At 42.3% G+C, this 19971-nt stretch overlaps 2 protein-coding genes across 4 annotated transcripts; one reads left to right on the top strand and one right to left on the bottom strand.

Annotated features, from left to right (window-relative positions):
• Positions 1–4732: 4732 nt before the first annotated feature.
• Positions 4733–13890, top strand: MED4 (mediator complex subunit 4). 2 transcript variants are annotated; one of them, XM_072850212.1, is made up of 8 exons: positions 4733–4909; positions 7231–7297; positions 7649–7819; positions 8192–8249; positions 9215–9301; positions 10063–10194; positions 13115–13332; positions 13474–13890. In XM_072850212.1, exons 1-7 carry the CDS (start codon positions 4821–4823, stop codon positions 13285–13287), a joined length of 777 nt encoding a protein of 258 aa, XP_072706313.1. In that variant the 5' UTR covers positions 4733–4820; the 3' UTR covers positions 13288–13332; positions 13474–13890. The 2 variants fall into 2 exon arrangements, with proteins under 2 accessions (XP_072706313.1, XP_072706312.1); XM_072850211.1 differs by having other exon boundaries at positions 13115–13890.
• A 1961-nt stretch (positions 13891–15851) lies between these two features.
• Positions 15852–18986, bottom strand: NUDT15 (nudix hydrolase 15). Of its 2 annotated transcripts, none has more exons than XM_072850209.1 (3): positions 18695–18986; positions 18377–18567; positions 15852–17918 (listed from the first exon to the last, which is right to left on the bottom strand). In XM_072850209.1, exons 1-3 carry the CDS (start codon positions 18844–18846, stop codon positions 17773–17775), a joined length of 489 nt encoding a protein of 162 aa, XP_072706310.1. In that variant the 5' UTR covers positions 18847–18986; the 3' UTR covers positions 15852–17772. The 2 variants fall into 2 exon arrangements, with proteins under 2 accessions (XP_072706310.1, XP_072706311.1); XM_072850210.1 differs by lacking the exon at positions 15852–17918 and adding an exon at positions 17933–18147.
• Positions 18987–19971: the final 985 nt, after the last annotated feature.

Below are 19971 nucleotides of genomic sequence, written 5' to 3'. Positions count from 1 at the left end.
TGGCTTCTGTAGAAGCTTGTGTGGGTGTCCCAGTAGTGTTTGGTAAACAGGTTACAGAAGGAGCCGCAAGGAAAATAAGATTTTTTTACAAATAAACAAGTTTAACTTAATGAAGACTCAAAATTAATATGTGTTGGGGGATTACCCCCAGAGTCTCATTATCCCTAATTGGATGTTTTATTTCATGAAGTAGTCAGCATTAACTTTTAGCTTGGTGAGGAAAAGGTTTCATATTTAATTGCCCCCAAATTTTCCTTTATTCCTGGGAACACTTGGCAGGATTGTGAATATCTCTAGTGGCCAAGCTGTCAAACAAGCTTTCCCTTTTCAAAGGACATTCTTTTTTTTCTTTTTTTTTTCCTCCTCTCACTATCCAGGGACAGTTTTGATTCTCTCTCCCACTCCACACCTCCTACTTCATAGGCAGCACCGGTCCCAACAAGCCCTCCAGCAGACTGAAAGCCACGACTGCTTTCTGCCTGGGTGACTTCCTGTCTCGAGGGCTCTGTGCCCAAATTTACACCAGCAGAAATCAGTGTAACTCAGGTTTAATATAGCTCAAAGCAGAGCTAATTTTGTGCTGGAACAGTCTGGAATGGTGTACCAAACTCTGGTTTTGGCCATATGTACTAGTGTTTCACACTTTTCCCACAAAAAAATACGTTTTGGCTCATAGTATTATCTATTTTTACCTCATCTTTAACCTATTCTAGAATCACACCGGCTAAGCAAAACCACCTTTTTTTTCCCTTTCTCATCTCATCGGTCTAAAATCACTACCCAACATAAGTGAGCAGGGAAATAAAGATTTCTTTTTAAATAGCAATAAGAAATGGATGATTTATGAGAGGCATTTAAAAATATTCATGGTGTAAAGACAGCTTGACAAATAAGGGATGATTATTCTCATATCCACAGGCCAAAGTACAGCTGTGGCATCCTTCCAAGTAGTGCTCAAGATGTTTGATTTCTATTTTAGTTGATATTTGACAGAAAGGATTTTATTTTTGTATTATCTAGGGGAAGTGGAAATAAGTATTTGTCCTGTCCTTTTTCCTAGTTGCTCTCCTTGCTTATCCTCCTGCCTTTTTATTTGTACTGTTTGCAATGTTTTATTGTATGTGGTCAGACACCTGAGAGCCTTCAGGAGTTAAGTATCTTCTGTAGTCAGTATTTTCCATTATTATTTTAAGGTGTGGTATACTGAACACTTACCAACAGAACACTTGATGTTTAGTGTCTGAAATGTGTAAATAAGAAGACAGGTGAAAAGCACTGTAGCCTGGAAAAGATACAGACTGAAACTGAAACACATATCTGCTTTGGGCTTCTTGGATGAGGTTCCCTACAGCTCAACTTCCAAGTTCCAAAGTGATCCTCTAGTTCATGAAAAGTAAGGTAGGAACACCAGGAGTTAGTTAAGAAATCACAATAATATGTTGGAAGAAAAGGCTTTGCACCAGAGTAATCTTAGGCCTGAATTTCACTTAACTAGGAATAAGAGTAGCACCCCTTGTTCCCTCCCCTTGTGTCTAGTAACCTAGCAATGGCTAGCCCTGAAGTCAACTGCTTCAATGAGCTCATCTGATAGAAGACAAATCCACCAGAAAAATGATGGTTTTCCATTGAACTGATTAATTCTGCAGTCTCACAGGCACTGGACCTCACATAAGGGGGAGCGAGACGGAATACATGGATGGAGAGAGATGGAGAAGACTGCACTTTTCAGCTTTAGCCCACAGTCATACTAAATTAGTTGTAATGTAAAACTCCACTCTGAAGGCATGGTTCCATACGATGAGGTTAGGTTTCCCTCACTAACCCAAGAGGAAATGAACACCCCATCCCAAATTAAATATTCCTCAGTCTTGTTACTGAGTTGAAGTCGCTCATGGAAGCAAATGGCAAACACCAAGGAGGAGCTAAGGGAGGGTGAAAATCTGTGGCTGGGAGATGAGAAGTCAGCAACATCTCAGCTTCTCAGCGTTGGTGAATTATTAGATCAGCTCAGCTGCTCATGGATCTGTCTACAGGAATCAGTTTGCTCTGCAAATCATCACTCAAGGGCCCATTCTGGAAGAGAAAAGACTCAACTGAACAGGATAAAATAAGTTATTTTTGCCTGTGCTAACAGGTTCTTAATAATACATTCCATATGCCATTGAAAAGACAATCTGAAATGAAAGATGTCCGAAATGTCTAATAGTCTCATTGTGGACAGAAAGATACGTTCATAGCCACACAATCTAAAACGTTCTCAGACTACTGGAAAAAAACAATGCTTAGTTATTCAGGAGAGGCATGAGCTTTAAAGAAGCAGATCTGGCTCAAAACCAACACAACTATGAAAAAAGTTTACTCAGGGCAAAGAAGGCCAAAAGCACTGAAGAACTGAGGAAACAGAGGAACCAACACTGGGGAAACAGAGGCTCTGTTGTTTTGTACAGGCATGTGTTTCAGAAGTCTATTCAACAAATCATCCACTCAGTCTTAAAGCAATGGGCCCACAGGGCATGTTTGGGGCTCGAGCCCATTTCACCCAGCCTTTCCCTTTGTTCTGAAGGAGACGACCCATAGTCTGAATGACTTTCTGTGTCTTGGCGCAGGCAGGCATTCCACGATGCCTTTGGTCTCACCCTGTCCTCCCACATAGAGGCAGGAGCACAAGTAAGCCTATGAACCTGCACTTCCCAGTCACTGCTGCAACCCCAGGGCAAGGAGAGGGTTAGGACTGGGCAGCAGAAAGCAGCTAGATGTCCACATTGCCTGGAAGAGGGGAAGCAGTTTGAGAAGTGGGGAGGGAAGGGTGGCTGCTCCAGTTGGTATTGACCTGTTGGGTGGGAGTAGTACTGCTGTCAAAAGGAAGAGGAGGAACAGGCTCCTGGACACAAGGAGAGGGAAAGATCAGCTGACAGGAACCTCCTATAACTGATACTCACTCCTTGGCCTGTCAAGTTTGGGTGTCCTCTTAATGGCCCAAGCTTTTAGCTCTAGTGAAACTAGTATTATGGCCCAGAAATATATCAGAAGTACTTCAGGTCTAAATAATTCAGATGTCAAAATGAATATGAGGAAGAAAATGATTTAGCGGAAGGATTGCTTTGTTTTCAAAGTTGCTATTTCTGTTTATGCCCCCATCAGACACTCTAACAAATCAGTGAACTGGATGCACAACTAGACAGCATCACTGATTACATCTTTCCCTGAACAAAATCAGGGAAATACTGGAGGAAAAAAAAGCAGGCAAAAGTTATTTAAAGGGCAGAACTATTTGATGAGATTTTATCTGCTCTGTAGTTTAAAGAGAATTCCCAAACTATCTATGATCAGAACATTGAGGGTTGTTGTATATTGTAAATGAATTTTAAATAACTCCTGTTGGCGGAGTTATCTTCTCAGGGTTGCCAAATCTCAGTGCTTTATCACAAGTCTCATAATGCTGAATTGCTTATTTAAACCACAATTCAAAGAATCACTGACTAATGAGTTTCTTGCCTTTTTTTTTTTTTAATAAGTGTAAATTTCTCAGGGACATAGTTATTGCAGAAGGTAAAAAGATAATCGGAGTAAATACCATAAGAGTCAGGGATGTTATCGTTCATCTAGTGCTTCCTCTAATCAGGAGAGAAGAGAATCACTGTTTGCTGGCAGGTTTTGCAGCTGCCTGCTGACAGCAGAAGGACAGGGGGTCGGGGGACTCCCTGCTTTTCTGTGGAAGTGCTTGCCCCGGTTATAAACCCTGGCCTAGATTAGCTTTCACTCCGTGCTCCCTCATCTGCCCTCCACCCCGGCTTCTCTTTCAGTCTCTTCACATTACTGAAAGTTTCACGAATATAAAAAATTCCCCTGGTTTTGCTGTGACCCCACCCAGAGCTAGAGGCCTATTTACAGCACCAGCCCATATACAGCAACATTTTTTAAAAAAACACAATATTTTTTAATTATAGCTCGACTGCTGGCAGGGCCAGGGGCAGGATTTGCATGTTACCTGCCCCGATCATCGTGTGCAGACCTTTGTAGGGGATGCAAAGCTGCCTTGAGCCTCCAGGGAGGGAGAGGTCTGCCTAGGCAGCATGGGCAGGTCAGGCAGGGCACTGCCAGGTCCTGTCACCTGCGGGACAGCCAGCCCAGGTAAAAGGAGCTCTTGGCTCTGTCTGATTTAAAGCTCGGGGTTTTGTTACATTTTCAGTATCAGCCACTGAACTTTCTTCAGCCATTAGTAAACCAACATTTCTTCGTCCATCTGAGAAAAAGCGCCTAGAGGCTTTTTGGACATCAGGACCCTCAGACACCGAGTTCAGAAAGTTAAGACGTAATTCAGTCGCAAGCCCTTTCTCTGCCGTTTGTCTTCTGTGTCTTTAGCGTACATCTGAGTCTCATTTAGAGGCTCTTCCGTGGAAATCCGGGGACTGGAAATGCATTCAAGAGAGCAACAAGCGCAGATCCTTGTGTAACGACCCGGCTCCAGGAGCGGGTGTTCACAAACGCGCATCTGGCCTCGCCGAGGCAGATGTGACCTCCGCTCCCCTCCCACCTACGGCTCTCCGCGCCGAGCACCGCTCATGTCCCCGGGCGGCCCAGCCCTTCCTTCCCCGGCCCGGCCCGGCCCCTCGGCGCCTCAGGGCAGCCGTTACCCCTCGGCCCGCACGGGGGGAGGGGGAGGAACCGCCCTCCCGGCTGCCGGGCCGCCCTGCGCATGCGCCCGCCGCCGGGCGGCTGCAGCTCGCCCCTCCGCCGCCGGGGGCGCTGCCGGCCGCCCGCGCGGGCCTGGCGCCGCCGGCGGGAGGGGGTTCTCGCTCGGGTCCGCGCCCGGGATCGTGATGGCGGCAGCGACCGGGGGAGGTGGGGAGCGGAGCAGCACCCGGGACCGGCTCCTGGCGGCGCTGGAGGATCTCGAGCTCTTGGCCAGGTACCGCGCTCTGCCCCCCGCGCCCGGTGCCCGGATGGGACGGCCGCAGGCGGCGGCGGGGCGCCGGGGGTGGGGAGAGGGTGCTCGGCGCTGTACGTGCGCGGAGCCTCCGACGGCGGCGGCGAGAGGAGCGGGTCCCCCTGGGGCTGGGCTGGGAGGAGAGCGGCCTGACCCGACCCGACCCCTCGCTGGGCTGCGGGGCGGGAGGAGGGCCCGGCCCGGCCCGGCCCGGCCCGGGTACAGGCGTTTTCCTGCTCCCCTGCCGTCCCCAGGCCGGCTCCGGCGGGAGAGGGGTCGGTGCTGCGCTCTGCTCCACAGCTCTCATCCGAGTAGCAAAGCATCGGCGGTGCCTTATTTCCTATTTTCAGAGCAGAAGGAGAGCTTCCTTATTCTTCCACTTGCCTTTCTTCCTTGGTTGACACCTGCATTTCCTGTGAAACGCACACAAACACACACACCGATTTTAGGCTTTTTATTATTCACTAAACATTATGTTTAAGTCAAAAGTTTGTAGATGGTGTTGCATGACTTAAGCTGTTCTGGTTATTGCCTGTATTAGTGTTACACTCACTCAAAGTAGGCTGCAGAGCTCGTCTTTGGAGTGGTATAAATGCTCAGATACTTAGTCCCGTGCTCTTGAGGCTGGACCGATAACCCTTGTCCAAGTTGTCCACCATGTTGTAGAGGCACAGCTGGCAGTGCAGTTAAACTGGTTCCTAATTATTTTCCTCCTCTCAAGGAGAACAGGAGCTTAGGAAAACTTTTTCAGGGGGAATAATCCATACTATCTATGTGGCTGGCTTACTCTGTACGATTACCACTGGTAGGACAAGCAAAATATATTGGTCAGTTGCTCTTGTTGTTTCTGGTTAGGTTTTATTTTGAGTTTTAGATTTTGTTGTGACATATGGGTTGCTGGAGAACATGTGTTTTTGGAAAAAAAAAAGACTTTATCTAAACTTTTTTTTTTTTTTAAATCTTGGGACTAATATTCTACCATAATGAATCCCAGAACAACACTCAGCAGTGTTTAGTGAATCTTCCTGTTGATCGGCAAAGTGTTGCAGCACTGTGGAGCTAGGCCTTTCACAGTACTGGTTTGGTGGTAGGGGCAAAAGTTAAGCAACATGTCTAATCTGTAGCCCTTGCATAGTGTTGAATCTGCATCTGTGCGTTATCCAGCTAACACAGGACAGACTTACAACCCTCCATGACATTAGCCTTGATGGTGGTAGTTGACCTACTTACAACACATTTTATTTGCTACTGCTCAGTGTTGGTCATGTATAATAAAGCTTTAGTGGTAATGACAAGTTTCTTTGTTCTCTTATTGTTTTAAATGATTTTAATGTTCAGGAGTGACCAAGAGACATAGACCAAGATGCTAGTTAGAGCTTTACTGGTGAGGGGCTTTTACAGACATTTTGAAAAGTACCTGTTTTCATTTTAAGGTTCTGGCCCCACTGCTGTAGTAGTCGTACATCCCACTTGAGCTGCTTGCACTGGACCAAGCAAAGAATCAGTATTGTTCCAAGGACAATGTCTTCAGATAGACAGTTACTCATGTGTAGCGTTGAACTGCCATCCATAGTCTTAGAAGCCAAATAAGTTTGCTGAATTTACAGAAAATTCTTTTTTGCATCATGAGTCCCTTCTGAGGTTCTTGATGGCTTTTCAGAATGATGGCAAAATAAATGGTGACCTGGAAGCGTAATCAAAAGGTTTATTTGAGAAGCACTTCTAACCTAGCACCAGAATATTATTATTTTTTTGGTATTTGTGTGTGTTTGATATACCATTGTGGAAATACTTGTTATAAAAGTAGTTTCACAACAGACTCTTTAGGTGTTTGAAAGTGTAGACTTAATTGCTCTAAACCTAAGTGTGAAACTTGCTCTGGGAAAATGTGGAGGAAAAGTAGAGAAGTAAAATAGTGAAGAGAATTTTAATACCCTCTTGCAACAAACAAAGGCAGTAGAAGTGGGATATGAATGCATTTCATTGTGCTGTTTCTTCTCTCAGCTTCTGCTTATGTCTTATGTAGTTCAGCAGGAACTTAACACATTTCATGAGTACAAATACACATGAGCACTTCATGAGCTCAAAGAACAAAGAAGAAAACATGCTCTAATCGTGAGACTATTCACAGAATTACTCTTAGTTGAGAAATCCCTGCCAACACTGCACTATAAAACTATAAAATACTCAATTCCATGAATACTTTTGTAATGATATCAGTACGCTGACAATTTTGGGATGACTTGATGTGATTTACAAATAACGCCCTAGAAAATTGCATAAACACAGAGTTTTCCTTTCAGGGAACTAATTGAAATTTTGGCAATTTCAAGAAACCAGAAACTTCCACAACCAGGAGAGGAGAGCCAGGTAAGCTGACTTTCTAAACTGTATTTCTTTGGGTAAGCACAATGCTTTACTTCTACGTTTTTCCTTTTTTTCTTTCTTTCTCCCTTTGTCCTTGCCTATACTCGGGCTAATGGTGATGATGAGGTTTTGGCCCTACTACAAAGGCATTCTTGGTCCTCATGTTGTTGTTTGTTTGTTCATTTGTTGCATGTTTCATAGGCTGTTTCTGCAAACAGAGGAAGAAATTTTCTTTCATTTTTCATGCAAACAGAAATACTCCTATGGATGTCAGTTGCTCTTCTATGCAGCACGATTGAGGGTGTGTTGTTACTCTAGCTAAATTAAAAGTTCTGCAAAACTCTTGTTCAATAGATCCTGGAACTGCTGATTCAGAGAGATGGAGAGTTTCAAGAGCTAATGAAGCTGGCAGTTGATCAGGGGAAAATCCATCATGAAATGCAGCTTTTAGAAAAGGTGGTAGAAAAGAGGGATAATGATATTCAGCAGCTGCAGAAACAACTAAAAGAAGCAGAGCACATACTGGTAAGTTCATAATTATGTGTTTGCTTTTGAACATCTACTTGTGAAAAAGGTGGTTCTGGAGAAAGTGGTGTTGTGTTAGTTTGAGAAGATTTAAATATTTAAAACTTCATAAGAGCTTAGTGGTTTGGGTTTTTTTCCAGTAGTCAAATACTGTTTAGTTATCATGGTATTCAGTTTTGTTTTATAATGCTAATTTTCTTCCCAACCTACTTTACTTCTGTATATTTTGAAAATGTTCAGTGAATAGTTTCTCTCTTAAAATGCAATTAAATGCAAGGGTTTATTCACAGAGCCGACTTTATGTAGAAGTTTACAAAGTAAAGATACATTGAAGGTTTGATTTAGTTTGTTGTTTATTTTTTTTACAACTAGGCAACAGCTGTTTATCAAGCAAAGGAAAAGCTGAAATCAATTGAAAAGGCAAGAAAAGGTGACTATCCCTGATTGTACATACTACATAAATGCAGTTGTAAAGAAAGTTGCTAGTGATCTCAAGTTAGGTTATTTTATTTTTTTTTAATTCTACTGTCACAGGTTTTGGATGCTTTGTGTGTAAACAGATTTCAATTTCATTATGAACCTATAACTATTTCCTCAGAATAAAGGCAGGAATTAATTACTTTTTGTGGCAAACATATCTTTAATATTAAACTTAAATTCAAGTGTCTCAACACTCTTCTTAGACTGATAATACTATATCTGATTACCTAAATGTCTCACCAAATTGCCTCAGTAGGTCTACTGAGGAAAGGGAGAGAATGTTTGTGTGCATGTGTGTTGTATTTGAAAGACTGCCTAGCTGGTGATACTGGTTTGTATTTGTAGCAATTCCTGCTACTCTGTGACGCTTACCAAGCTAAACTGACTGTGTCTTTTTTTTTTGTGGGAGGCATTTTCTTGATAGTTTTTTTACAGTGCCTTTTATCATTTTGGTATACCTCTTTCATCTATAAAATCAGGGAATTTCATAAAGTTTCTATTGCTGTAATACAGGCACATATTTAGAAGGACAGCTACATGTATGCTTTACAATTACTAAGCAATCAAAAAAAATTCTTTACTACAGAAAATTCTGTAATAAAGCAGGTGCTGAAGTTGTCTTGCAAATTGTGCTTGTCAAGTACACTGCTTAAGAGATTGGTTTGTGTTTTTCACAAGGTTGAAGAACTGTTGACACTGAAGGTGTACTGAACTCACGGCTGTAAAATCAGTTCACTGCGAAGCTTGTCCTTGCACAATCTAAGAATCCTCTCAGCAGTCACTGCATTTGAAGCATGCTCTTAATGTTTGACAAAATGACATTCCTAATCTTTTCGATATCAGTGTCTAATATTTTGAAATAATTGAATGATGCATTCTCTTGAGAATATAGTAACTTTCCTTCCTTTTTTCCAGGTGCCATTTCCTCTGAAGAAATAATTAAATATGCCCACAGGATCAGTGCTAGCAATGCTGTTTGTGCCCCTCTGACATGGGTACCAGGTAACTGTCACGTTTATGACAATAGATTTTTTTTTTTAAGTATATAATAAAGCATGGGCAGTATCTGGTCTTATAATGCTTTTATATAGTGGAAAACTGCAGTTTATTAGAGTAACTGTTTTCAGCTGTTATATCTAATATTTTCAAGAAAAATGGATATCCAAAGTCCTGTAGACTTTACGTACATCTTCAAAAGGCTATGAAACTGCATGCTTCCATTACTGACTGGCCTCCTCTGCTCTCCTTTGTTTTCTTTTATCCTCTGAATGTTGGCCCCAGTTATAAGTTAGAACCAAGTATGTTAAAGACTTTTCCATGTGCTTGGTTGTGTTCCCTCCTGCCCCTTATAATATTCTTTACAGAGGATGTTAGTAATCAGTGGAGTCAGAAGCCGGGTTTTCATTATGTCACGTTTCAATTTTGGGAACCATCCTCCTTGTCCAAAATGAGAATGTGTTTTTTCCAATTCCTGTCCTTGCTGTTTAGCTGTGAAGTAGCAGGGAGAGCAAAGAGATCTTCTAAACATGTTTGGGGGTTTTTTTAATGTGCTTTTTCTGCCAAGTTGGAATGAATGAAGAAAGTCTAAGTGAAAGAGACAGACTTGGATTTTAACAAAACAGGTGTGATACTCATTGCTGATCCAAACAATCACAGTATGGGGTTTTTTTGGTCAGGAAACTAGGCACTGAAGAAAAAGTTAATGTCTGCAAGACAATTGTTAAATATTTTAAAACTCTTTTTTTTTTTTTTTTTTTTAAAAGGGGACCCACGTAGGCCATATCCTACAGATCTGGAAATGAGGAGTGGTCTCTTGGGTCAGATGAACAACCCATCCACCAATGGAGTTAATGGACACTTACCAGGGGATGCACTTGCAGCAGGCAGACTGCCAGGTAAGAGAAACTCAGTTTTGTTTTGCTTTTCTTTATTATTTATACAGTCATAGCAATTATATGTTTCCCTTAGCAGAGGCAAATCAGAGCTAAAATAATGAAAATTATGCTAGTTCCCTAGCAGTGAAGATCTAGTAAATAAAGTTAACAATTAGAAATTGCATAATTTTATTTCATGCTAAATCATACTGCAGACACTACAACTAAGTCAATATAAACAAAACTCAGTTACCCTTCAATTCACTTAATTTAAATTGCTGTAGATTAAGTGATATCAAATCATATTAAAATGAAGCATTTTCAAAGCAAACTTTTCTTAGTAGTGATGACAAAGTATGGAATTGTGAAAGCTGTATTCAGAAGAAAAGGGGTGTATTGTCATCCCCTACTTTCCTTTAAGTCTGCGCTCTATATAGCAAGACTGTTTGCTTAGAAGTTCTGGATTGAAAAGACATTGCAAAGGACAGCTGGTGAGGTAGTACCTTGAGTATAGGAATTGAGCTTTAATCCCTTAATTGCTTAGTGAAATGGCCACTTCCACTGACTTTAGTGGGATTCATTCATTCATGCTAAAATATTTAGCAGTAACTTACAGTAACTGAATCAAGAATTCAGTGGTTCTGTACTTGTGCAGCATTAATCTACCATGGTTGGACTAAATTGTGGAAGAATTCTTAGTTTGGATTCATAGATCTGTAACAGTTCTTACCTGTCTGTTAAGCCACTTGCAGGTGTTACAGAAAGCTTGTTTTCAAAAATTGTACTGAATATATTAAAAAAAACCTGTGTTGTGACTGCATTGCAGAAATAGCAAACTTGGATTTTGTGTTTCCAGTCATCTGTCTAATCCTCTTGTCATCTCTTAGGAAGTGACTTAAAGTTCTGCATCATCTCACTTTCTAAACCTCTGGCCTTGGATAAAATGGGCCAGTGAGCTGAATCAGAGTGGGACGCTGACATCTGTCCACAGCAACCCACCTGTGCTGAGCATGGGCCCATGTATCTTTTCTGTTCTCTTGAAATATGGTCAGAGGAGATGTTAAGCTTGTGTATTCCTCATGGAGTTGATTTAGAAGAGCCCATTCTGGCTGGCTCCTCTGCCTTAGGGGATTCAAACTCGCTCCTTTTACTTTGAGTGCTGTCTCTGTAAGAACTGAAAGCCCACTCTTCAGGACTTTTACTTGAGAAGCTGGAAAATGTGGGATTTAAACTCCTCAAAGTTGTTAATTGAATCTGGGTCTCCTCTGTCAGGGGAAATCCTCTAATTACTAGACTGCAGGTAAGAGAGAAACACCAAAAGTTCATTTAAAAGAAAGTAGGGGCTGGCCTGGCATTTTGTGTAGGGATCTTGAATCTGTTGGTGTGTGGAAGCATGTCCTGAGAATGCTAATTATGGGATCTAGTCCTTTTAGAGACTTCTGCAGAGAGATGTCCAGTTATTGAGTCCTTACGGAGTCTGCAAGCCAGCTGCTGGGCTGCTTGGTAGCCTCAAAACTTTGAGACTGTTTAGCACATACATTCAGCCTGGTTTAATAGTGGACTGGTTCCAGCATTGAAGCATGGCCACAGGATGTAAGACACTGGCTTACATTCTCAGCTGGTTCAAATAAAGTTGGTTAACTTCACCACAGCAGAGATGAGACCACCTGGTACTATTGTTGGTCTTCCTAAGGTGGGCACAGAACTGGCATTAAGACTGCATTATGTTCTTGTGTCTGCTGGTGGGTCGGATTTGTGCAGCTAGGTAATGCATCTGGTATTAGGGGACTGTGGCTGTAGTTCATATGTGGAATCTCAGGTGTCTGCAGACTTAAAGATCAGAAGCTACAATGCGTGAGGAGTCTGTGTGCTTCTGAGTGAGGCAGCACCTGAGTGAGAGTAAGTCTGCCATATATATGACCCCCTGCTTAGACAGTGCCCTCTTTTTCTGTACTCGAAGTCCCATGTGGGTGGGCTTTTGTTCACTTCTGACTCTGCCTAATTATTTTTAATTCTTGGTATAAGTGGGAGATAGCTGGTTTCTTCTGTGGGATAGACTTAGCTACAGTGCCTGCTAATAAGTGGAGAACTGAAGCACAGCAGTAGGAGCATAAATTAAAAAGAAAGGAGCAGAAATGGCATATAGATGTGTATTGCAGCTTTGAAATTGGAGCCATTTTGGGGGTGAGGAAGGGAGAGACTGTGGTGTGTCTACTGAGAGACTACTGTGTGGTAGAAAGTGGTGTGGGGGGAGGGCAGCTTAGTAGGGACTACAGTATGGGATGGCTTTGGAAGTAGGAGTAGAAGCAAAGAAAGAGTGAGAGCTGAGAGAAGTCAGACGCAACTGAGGCTGGCCTGGCTGGAGCACAGAGATGAGCACATTCCCACCTCTCAAGTATTTCTGTGGCCCTGGTTTTGTAGTAGTACACTCTTCTCCTTTGCACTTGATGCACCATATTTGCTGTTGGAAAAACGATAACCAAGGTGCTTCAGCCAAATTTGGTTAAAACCTTTTACTCTGAATTTCTGTGGTCTACCTTAAGTATTTTTTTTTTCATCTAATGTTTTCATCTATTTTTGCATACTGACAGAGGGTGACCGTTTTCATTACTGCCAGTGGTTGTGAATGTTAAGTCAGTTCAAACTGTGCTTTGAAGATGAAAAGCTCTGTATGTATATGTACTGTTTTGAAGTGGAGTGATGAGAGATCAAGAGCCACCTACATAAATGGGCCTCTCTGGCAGAGTAGGCTTTTACAGTGATAGAATGGCTCCATCATAATATGTTTCCCAGCTGTTACTGGAGGGTTTCATCTGTCCAAAATTCAGGAAGGATTTTGAGATTTGTTTTAATTTTAAATTGGAGTTCTGGTTGAGCTGTCTTGTTGAATTTGTTGATATACAAAGCTGATAGTTTTATTGATTATGCCCGTTTTTTCCAGATGTGCTTGCTCCTCAGTATCCTTGGCAGTCAAGTGATATGTCAATGAACATGCTACCTCCTAATCATAGTAATGACTTCATGTTGGAGCCTCCAGGACACAATAAAGAGAATGAAGATGATGTAGAAGTTATGTCAACAGACTCCTCAAGCAGCAGCAGTGATTCAGACTAGGTACAAGAGGGACAGTATCCCTAGTAGACCTTTCCTGTGGTGAAGGTAGGTTGGATGCTGTTCGTCACAAACTGCAATACCCTTTTGTTATGCTGGCATCCCTGTGTAGGGAGAAGATAACAGCTGGCTCAGAAACAGGGTGACTAATTCAAAACCATGGACTTCAGAATTTTTTTTTTCCATTAGATGTTCAAGTAAAATGACTGGGAACTTTCTGCTGGAGGAGAGATGTCAAATTTCCAGTGATTATGTAAATGTGTGAATGTGGATGTTTGCAAGAGACACGGGCGTATATATATATATATATATATTTACTATACATTAGATGACAAAAGTTCCTGGGAAAAAAGGTGTAAGGGGAATCCCCTTGTATGTTTGTTAGTAACTTTACTCTTTTGATGATAGCCTTTTCTATGGCACAGAAATGAGGCATGAAATTTGTAATTTTAGTATCTTTTTTTGTTACGGCCTAAATCCATGTTCTTGATCATCTTGTGTGTGCCGAGAACAAAAATATGGCAATAAGGTGTAAAAAAAAAAAGTTTGTAATTATTGTAATATATAATGAATGATTTGTCATAAATAAACTCAGCTTTGATGTAACTTTGTTTCATTTTGCAAACTTGAATCTTAGATGAGTTATTGTGTAATTTCAATACTCAGCACATTTTATCCTAGTATGTGGTTGAATTCTGATTCAGTTTTAGAAGTTTGTACTCCATTTTCCCCTTTGCAAAATGCCAAGTCAGTATTAGAAGCAGGTGAGCAGTCAGGAACTGAAAGTCTGTCCTTTTTAGCTGAGCTTCATAGGGTACACACAGAACTGGGCAGACCCTGAGGCAGTGATGTAGAGTGCCCATTTGCAAGACTTCACCAATACTTTGGTTAAGCATCCTGGGACCCTTGAGATGACACGCTTTGGGGCATGCTGCAGGTTCAGCTCCTTTCAGTTCAAAGTGCTCACACATTCTTCATTCTTGTCATCTATAATTTTTTCAGTTCTTTGAACCTGCTAATTTGTTTACTTCAGCAGTTGCATTTCCTGCCTCAGCTACAATGTTCTTTCATCTTTCCAAAGGCACTTCCCTTGGCTTTCCTTATTCTGTTTTGCTTAAAGAGTCATTTTATGACAGCTACTTTTCTCTTTAGTTTTCTGATTTGGTCAGAGGGTTACTTATGTGAGCTGTTGCTCATGGCAGTTACAGGTTTCTGTCCTGCAACGAGGCTTCCTGAAGCACACATCACAATTCTCTCCACTTTTCCATTTTGTAGATTCCTCACAGGAAGTATCTGATAAATCAGGTACTTCCTCATTTGCTCAGAGAATTTTTCACATATTGCTGTCAGTAATGCTGCCACATATGACCAACATATGTACAAATCCCATAAGGATCTAGAAATGAAAAGGACCTCTTCAGTCAGGTCCAATCACATAATACAGGGCAATGGTTTTTGTTTTAAAAGAGAAATGGGGAATTTGGTTTTGTCTCAGCTGTTCCTTTTGCAAGTATTTTCAGAGTTATTAAAATTTCACCTCTGTTTTGCAGTCTGAAGTTATTCATATACATATTTTAACTTTTATTCAGTATCAACTTTTCCTCTTTAATTCATGTTAATCCCAATACACCTGGCCTCTTTCAATCATCCTAGTTAACCTTGCCTACCCCTGTTCTAGTTCAGTTTTTTTCTTAAACGTGATCAGAATCATACACAATATTGCAAAATGCAGTTTCTTAATGCTTTGTACCATGGGATTAGTATTTTCTTCCCTAAATGCCCCTCTCAACACATCTTATGACACAGCCACAGCTCACTAGTCTCTTTTGTCTTATATATAAGGACATTCTTTTCTTGGAATGAAATACACTTTTCATGACTATTAATTATCTCTATTTGTAACGTGCAATCTGCCCAAAACTCTTACATGGCTCTATCATGTGATTCACTAACTGAAATATTATGGAGGGGAGTGATTGTTTCCAGACATAAATAAGAATGAACAGAAGCAATGACCACTTCTTTTTCTGGGTGGTTTGCTTGCTAGTCTGTTAAAGGATTAAATGGGACCAGTGTGTTACATCTAAGAGATGGGTAAGAAGACAGCTCTGGCCACTGTTCACTTAGCATAAAATCAGACTCTGGGTATAAGATGCATCCTAATCAGTTTCTTTACATCAGTGCTCCAAACTATATACTGTTCAGGAGTATTTTTCTCAATGCTGGATAACTATAATGCCATTTTAGGTGAATTCTGTCTATTACAAGCCATTTAGCAAACCACGAAGTTTTAACTGTGTGTTCTGTTATTCAGTGGCTTAGATGTGTGCATAATAGATTTGCCTGTTTAGCAAATGTAACAAAAATCAAAGTAAACATAACAGTTGAAAGGACCAAGTCTTAGCAGCTAAAACCTACAGAGAATAAAATTTTTTTGGGGAGCAGGTGGGGGGAAGTACAAATGCATGATACATACAAAACAAGTTATTTAAGTTAGGGATTGCTGACAGCTGATTGCAGTAATGCTCTGTAGTCATTTAATCAGTCCAATTAGAAAGGATACAGAAACCCTGACATATGGAGATACTGGTTGTGTCCTCATTTCAGTAACTACTTGTGTATTTACAACAGATAGAATGAATATAACCATTAACGGTAACAAAATATTTATTGCATGACAAACCATTTTACAGTGACCCCTGTTTTCCCATCAGGAGCTAGATGTCTTCTAAAATTTAAAATTGCACTAAATCATTTTAATCTTTTTTTTTTTCATTATTCTTTGGGACAGATGGGCAGGACATCTGTCAACTCTTCCTACAGCCTCTTTGGTGTCAGCTGAATGGAATAATTTTCAGTGTACATAAAGTTGCTTTCAGGAAGAAAATCTCCACTTTTGAATAGAAAAAATAAACTTTCTACAAAGATACAGTAGTAAAGGAATTTTCAGTGATAGTTCCCATTTCAAAACTGCTTTATAACATTATCTTCTTTCTTCACTTCAGAGAAAGAATATCTGTCCTAAGGGAAGTTGCACCATAGTTAATACTTCAAATTCTAAGCAGGAGGCTTGCGATCATCAGTAGCATCCTTATACCTTGTATCACTCTGCTTCTCAGCAAAAAGAGCCATCTCCATTTAAGAAAATGTAGGTGCAAAGTAAGGAGGAGCTTTAAACCATTCAGGCTCATTTCTTTTAAGAACTGACAAGTCAATTCATAATTTCAGACAATTTTAATCTTTCAGTATTGTGCTTATGTTTTATTCAAAAGAAATTAAAGGTACCTCAGAACATTTTGTACAATGGGTGTATCTAAAGGAAACAGACAAAAACTGTGTTTTAAAAGAATGCTGAAGAGAAAAAAAATGAGCCAATTAGTGATTTTTTAAAAGTCATATCCTAAAATTAATTGCTGATCTATTAATGACTACAGCTGGAAAATAATCAAATTTGGTTACAAATTCTAGAAAAATGAAAAATATAAACTCATTGTTTTTTGTATATATCTTTGTGTACTGTGATTTCATTCACTATCAATTCAATCATTTAGTCACATCAAACTGAAAATTAACAATTCTGTCAAATCCCAGTAGCCATACAGAATTACACCTATCTGTGCTGTTTAATACTGACAACCCTCTTTTAGCCAAAAAGTATGACTGTCTGCCATAGAACTACACTTATAAATGAGATTAGTTTGGACAATGTTATTTGCACCAGCCTAGTAGACCACTGTAGGTACCTCTCCATTAAACTATTAAGAGTTTAATAACATGATCAGGAATTAAGATCAACTGCAGAGATCTGAAACACTTCTGCAGGTAAATTCTAATGTAACTGAGGCTGCAAACAGAACTCTATAATGAAAGGGGGCGGCAAGAAGGGTCAGGGAATTTTCATTCCCTGCAACAAGCCCCCACAACCTTTTCATGTTTATAATACTCTGATTTTCAAGTATATACTATTGTCTGCAGGAGAACGAGGCATTGTCTGTAAAATGTGACTTGTTCATGACAGTATCTTAACTGAAGCTATGAGACAAGGCTACGTTTAAAAATTGGTCCAAGATTTATAATTACAGGAAAGCAGCATGATACACAAAGTAGTTTTACATAGAAAGCAGACAGTGGTTTAAACAAACCAGTTTCTCTTGGGCCTGATGCTGCAACTGTTTCCAAGTGAGTAAGCATCTCCGACTAGTTCTGACTTCCAAAGGGCTATTCATCTATACAAAGATTAACCAGATAAAACACTATGAGTTTTCTACAAAAGAAAACATTGTTAACCACTAGAGCTAGAAATAGCTCTGGAATGACAGACAACTGTCATGTGAAATATGGTAAAAGCACTGAAACATTTGGCATCTTTTTGGCTTTGGGAAGGGTAATATTTTCACATGGGCAGAGTGAGCACGATAAATCTTTTTGTCTTTTACACCAAAGAAGCAGGTCTGTCCTTTAGTTTGCTACATAACATATAATTAGTTTTTACGCTAGTTGGTGACTTCCCGTGTACCCCTTTAGATGATCAAGCTCTTCTGTAAAAGGATTGTAACCTTGCTCTCTTAAACAGCGTAAGGCCCAGAACAGTTGATCTGCTGGAGGAAATTCATCCCATTTAACCCATTCCCAACCTGTAGGGGAAAAAAAAAAAAAAAGAAAAAGCCAGAGGATAAAATTAGTCATGTAGCAATTCTGCCCCTGCAAGTCTGGGTGGACTGTGCAGAAACTACCAACACAAGCACAAGGTCTCTGTGGCATGCACAGTTATTTTAAATGTATGACTCCTCCCCTCAAGTCTTGACCCTACTGGAAACGAGTGCCTCCTCAGATCTGCAGAATAAACGTACCTGTAGCCACGCCCTCACCCGGTTATGTCAAAGTGATGCGATAATAAAGGGAAAAAGAAAATAAATTAAGATAAAACGTGCTCGGACGTGTGCTTTGCTACAGCCGAGTAAGAGCACAGCCCTGCCCCTGCCCCTGCCCCTGCCCCTGCCCCTGCCCCTGCCCCTGCCCCTGCCCCTGCCCCTGCCCCTGCCCCCGCCCCGCCCCCGCCCCCGCCCCCGCCCCCGCCGCGCGCGCCCCTCACCCTCGTTCTTCTCGGGCTCGCGGTTGCGAGGCTCCGCCCCCGGCTCCGCCTCGCCCTTCATGAGGACGGTGACGTAGTGGTAGCGCGCGGCGGCGCATACCGAGTTGACGGCGGAGGCGAAGCGCACGTTGCGCAGCCGCAGCGCCGCCTCCTCCAGCGTCTCCCGCGCGGCGCACTCCGCCAGGCTCTCCCTGCGGGCGGGGGAAGGCGCAGCCGCCTGAGGAGAGAGGCGGGCCGGCCCGGGGCGGGCAGCCGGCTCTCCACGCCGCCGGCGTGCGCGGCCCCGGGGGCCGCGGCGGGGGGCCTCCGGGCTCCTACCCGAACTCCAGGTGGCCTCCGGGGAGCTGGTAGGTGCCGGCCCCCACCGGGCCTCTCCTCTTGCCCAGGAGGACGCAGTTGGGGTGCGCGGAGCTGGTGACCACCACCCCCACGCCGATCCCGGGCCGCGGGGGCTGCGTCGTTTCGCCCATGGCAGTCGTGGGCGCTCGGGGAGGCTCCGCTCCCCTCGGGCCGGGAGCGCGACAACGGGGGCGGGGGGGCGGCTCCTCCAGTCAGGCGGCGACCTGGTTTTGGGAGGCCGCTGCTCGGGGGGTGGGGAGGGTTTCGGGAGTGCGCAAGATGCGCATGCGCCCTGGGGGCGAGGCCGCCTCCTCCTCCCTGCGGAGCCGCTGAGGGGAAGCGGCGGGTATCGCCTGCGCCGCCTGCATCACCACGGGACGCTGGGCCCGGTGTTTGGCGGCTGGGCTCGGCGTCGCTGCCAGCAGTACGAGGGCAACAACTGTCACTTGTGAGGAAAGCAGTGAGCTTCCCAGGCAGGCTCGCAAGAGGGAGAAATACTGCCCGCATGGCGAAATGGCTTTGCATTTTGTAGTTCTTTTCAGGGTTTTCTTGGCCTCTGAGTACAAAGGGACTAATGAGGTCACCCAGACTTGAAAATAAATATGTGCAAATGAGGGGCGCCTAAAAACAAGCAAACTAGTTCAAACTCCATTTCTTGGAGGTTAGGGTGCCAGTTGGTCTCTGACTGCAGACTTGTTCAGAATTTTAAGAAGTGGCCCCTTTTAGGTTAGCCCAGAGTTCCTGCTGGGTGAAGAGTCTGAAGCGTCACTAAGAAATCATTAAAAAATAAACTACAGCCTTAGCTAAGCAGAGATCCAGAGGCAGAATAACAGTTCCTGACTGATAAAGAAGAAATCAAATTTTCTGCTAGCAAATGTTTACCTTAATTTTCACAATTTTTTTAATTATAGAAAGATAATGATGTAGAATATAAGGTACAAACTTTAATGCTCCTTATAAACAACTGCACTATTTGTCAGATTTTCCCTTTCCATCTACCAGCCTATTGATCACAACAGGGATATGAAGTATTATTCCTTTGCGGGACTTTCAAATACCTTTTTGGTAAAGTTTTGAAGTACTTGTATACAGATGTTTTTATTTATTTATGAAGGTCATAGGGCCAAATTGGCTGAAAAATAATCACTACATTTTGTGGGATTAGTTTTCTGGTGTTTAATTGCCTGAACTGGCTCAGTATGGCATCAGATGAGTCCCAGAGCTGGCATGAAGGAAACGTCAGAGGAGTGTATGGC

The sequence above is a fragment of the Ciconia boyciana genome, chromosome 1 (genome assembly GCF_034638445.1).
Source record: "Ciconia boyciana chromosome 1, ASM3463844v1, whole genome shotgun sequence".
Taxonomy (NCBI): Eukaryota; Metazoa; Chordata; class Aves; order Ciconiiformes; family Ciconiidae; genus Ciconia; species Ciconia boyciana.
The sequence above is the reverse complement of the archived record's forward strand: the minus strand, read 5'-3'. Positions and strand labels throughout refer to the sequence as shown.

Coding starts and splice junctions, on each gene's coding strand:
- MED4 (XM_072850212.1), top strand. CDS start 4,821: ATGGCGGCAGCGACCGGGGGAGGTGGGGAGCGGAGCAGCACCCGGGAC. Junction 4,910..7,230: donor GATCTCGAGCTCTTGGCCAG/GTACCGCGCTCT, acceptor TTTTCCTTTCAG/GGAACTAATTGAAATTTTGG. Junction 8,250..9,214: donor AATTGAAAAGGCAAGAAAAG/GTGACTATCCCT, acceptor CCTTTTTTCCAG/GTGCCATTTCCTCTGAAGAA.
- NUDT15 (XM_072850209.1), bottom strand. CDS start 18,846: ATGGGCGAAACGACGCAGCCCCCGCGGCCCGGGATCGGCGTGGGGGTG. Junction 18,568..18,694: donor GGAGGCCACCTGGAGTTCGG/GTAGGAGCCCGG, acceptor CCCCGCCCGCAG/GGAGAGCCTGGCGGAGTGCG. Junction 17,919..18,376: donor CGAGCCCGAGAAGAACGAGG/GTGAGGGGCGCG, acceptor TTTCCCCTACAG/GTTGGGAATGGGTTAAATGG.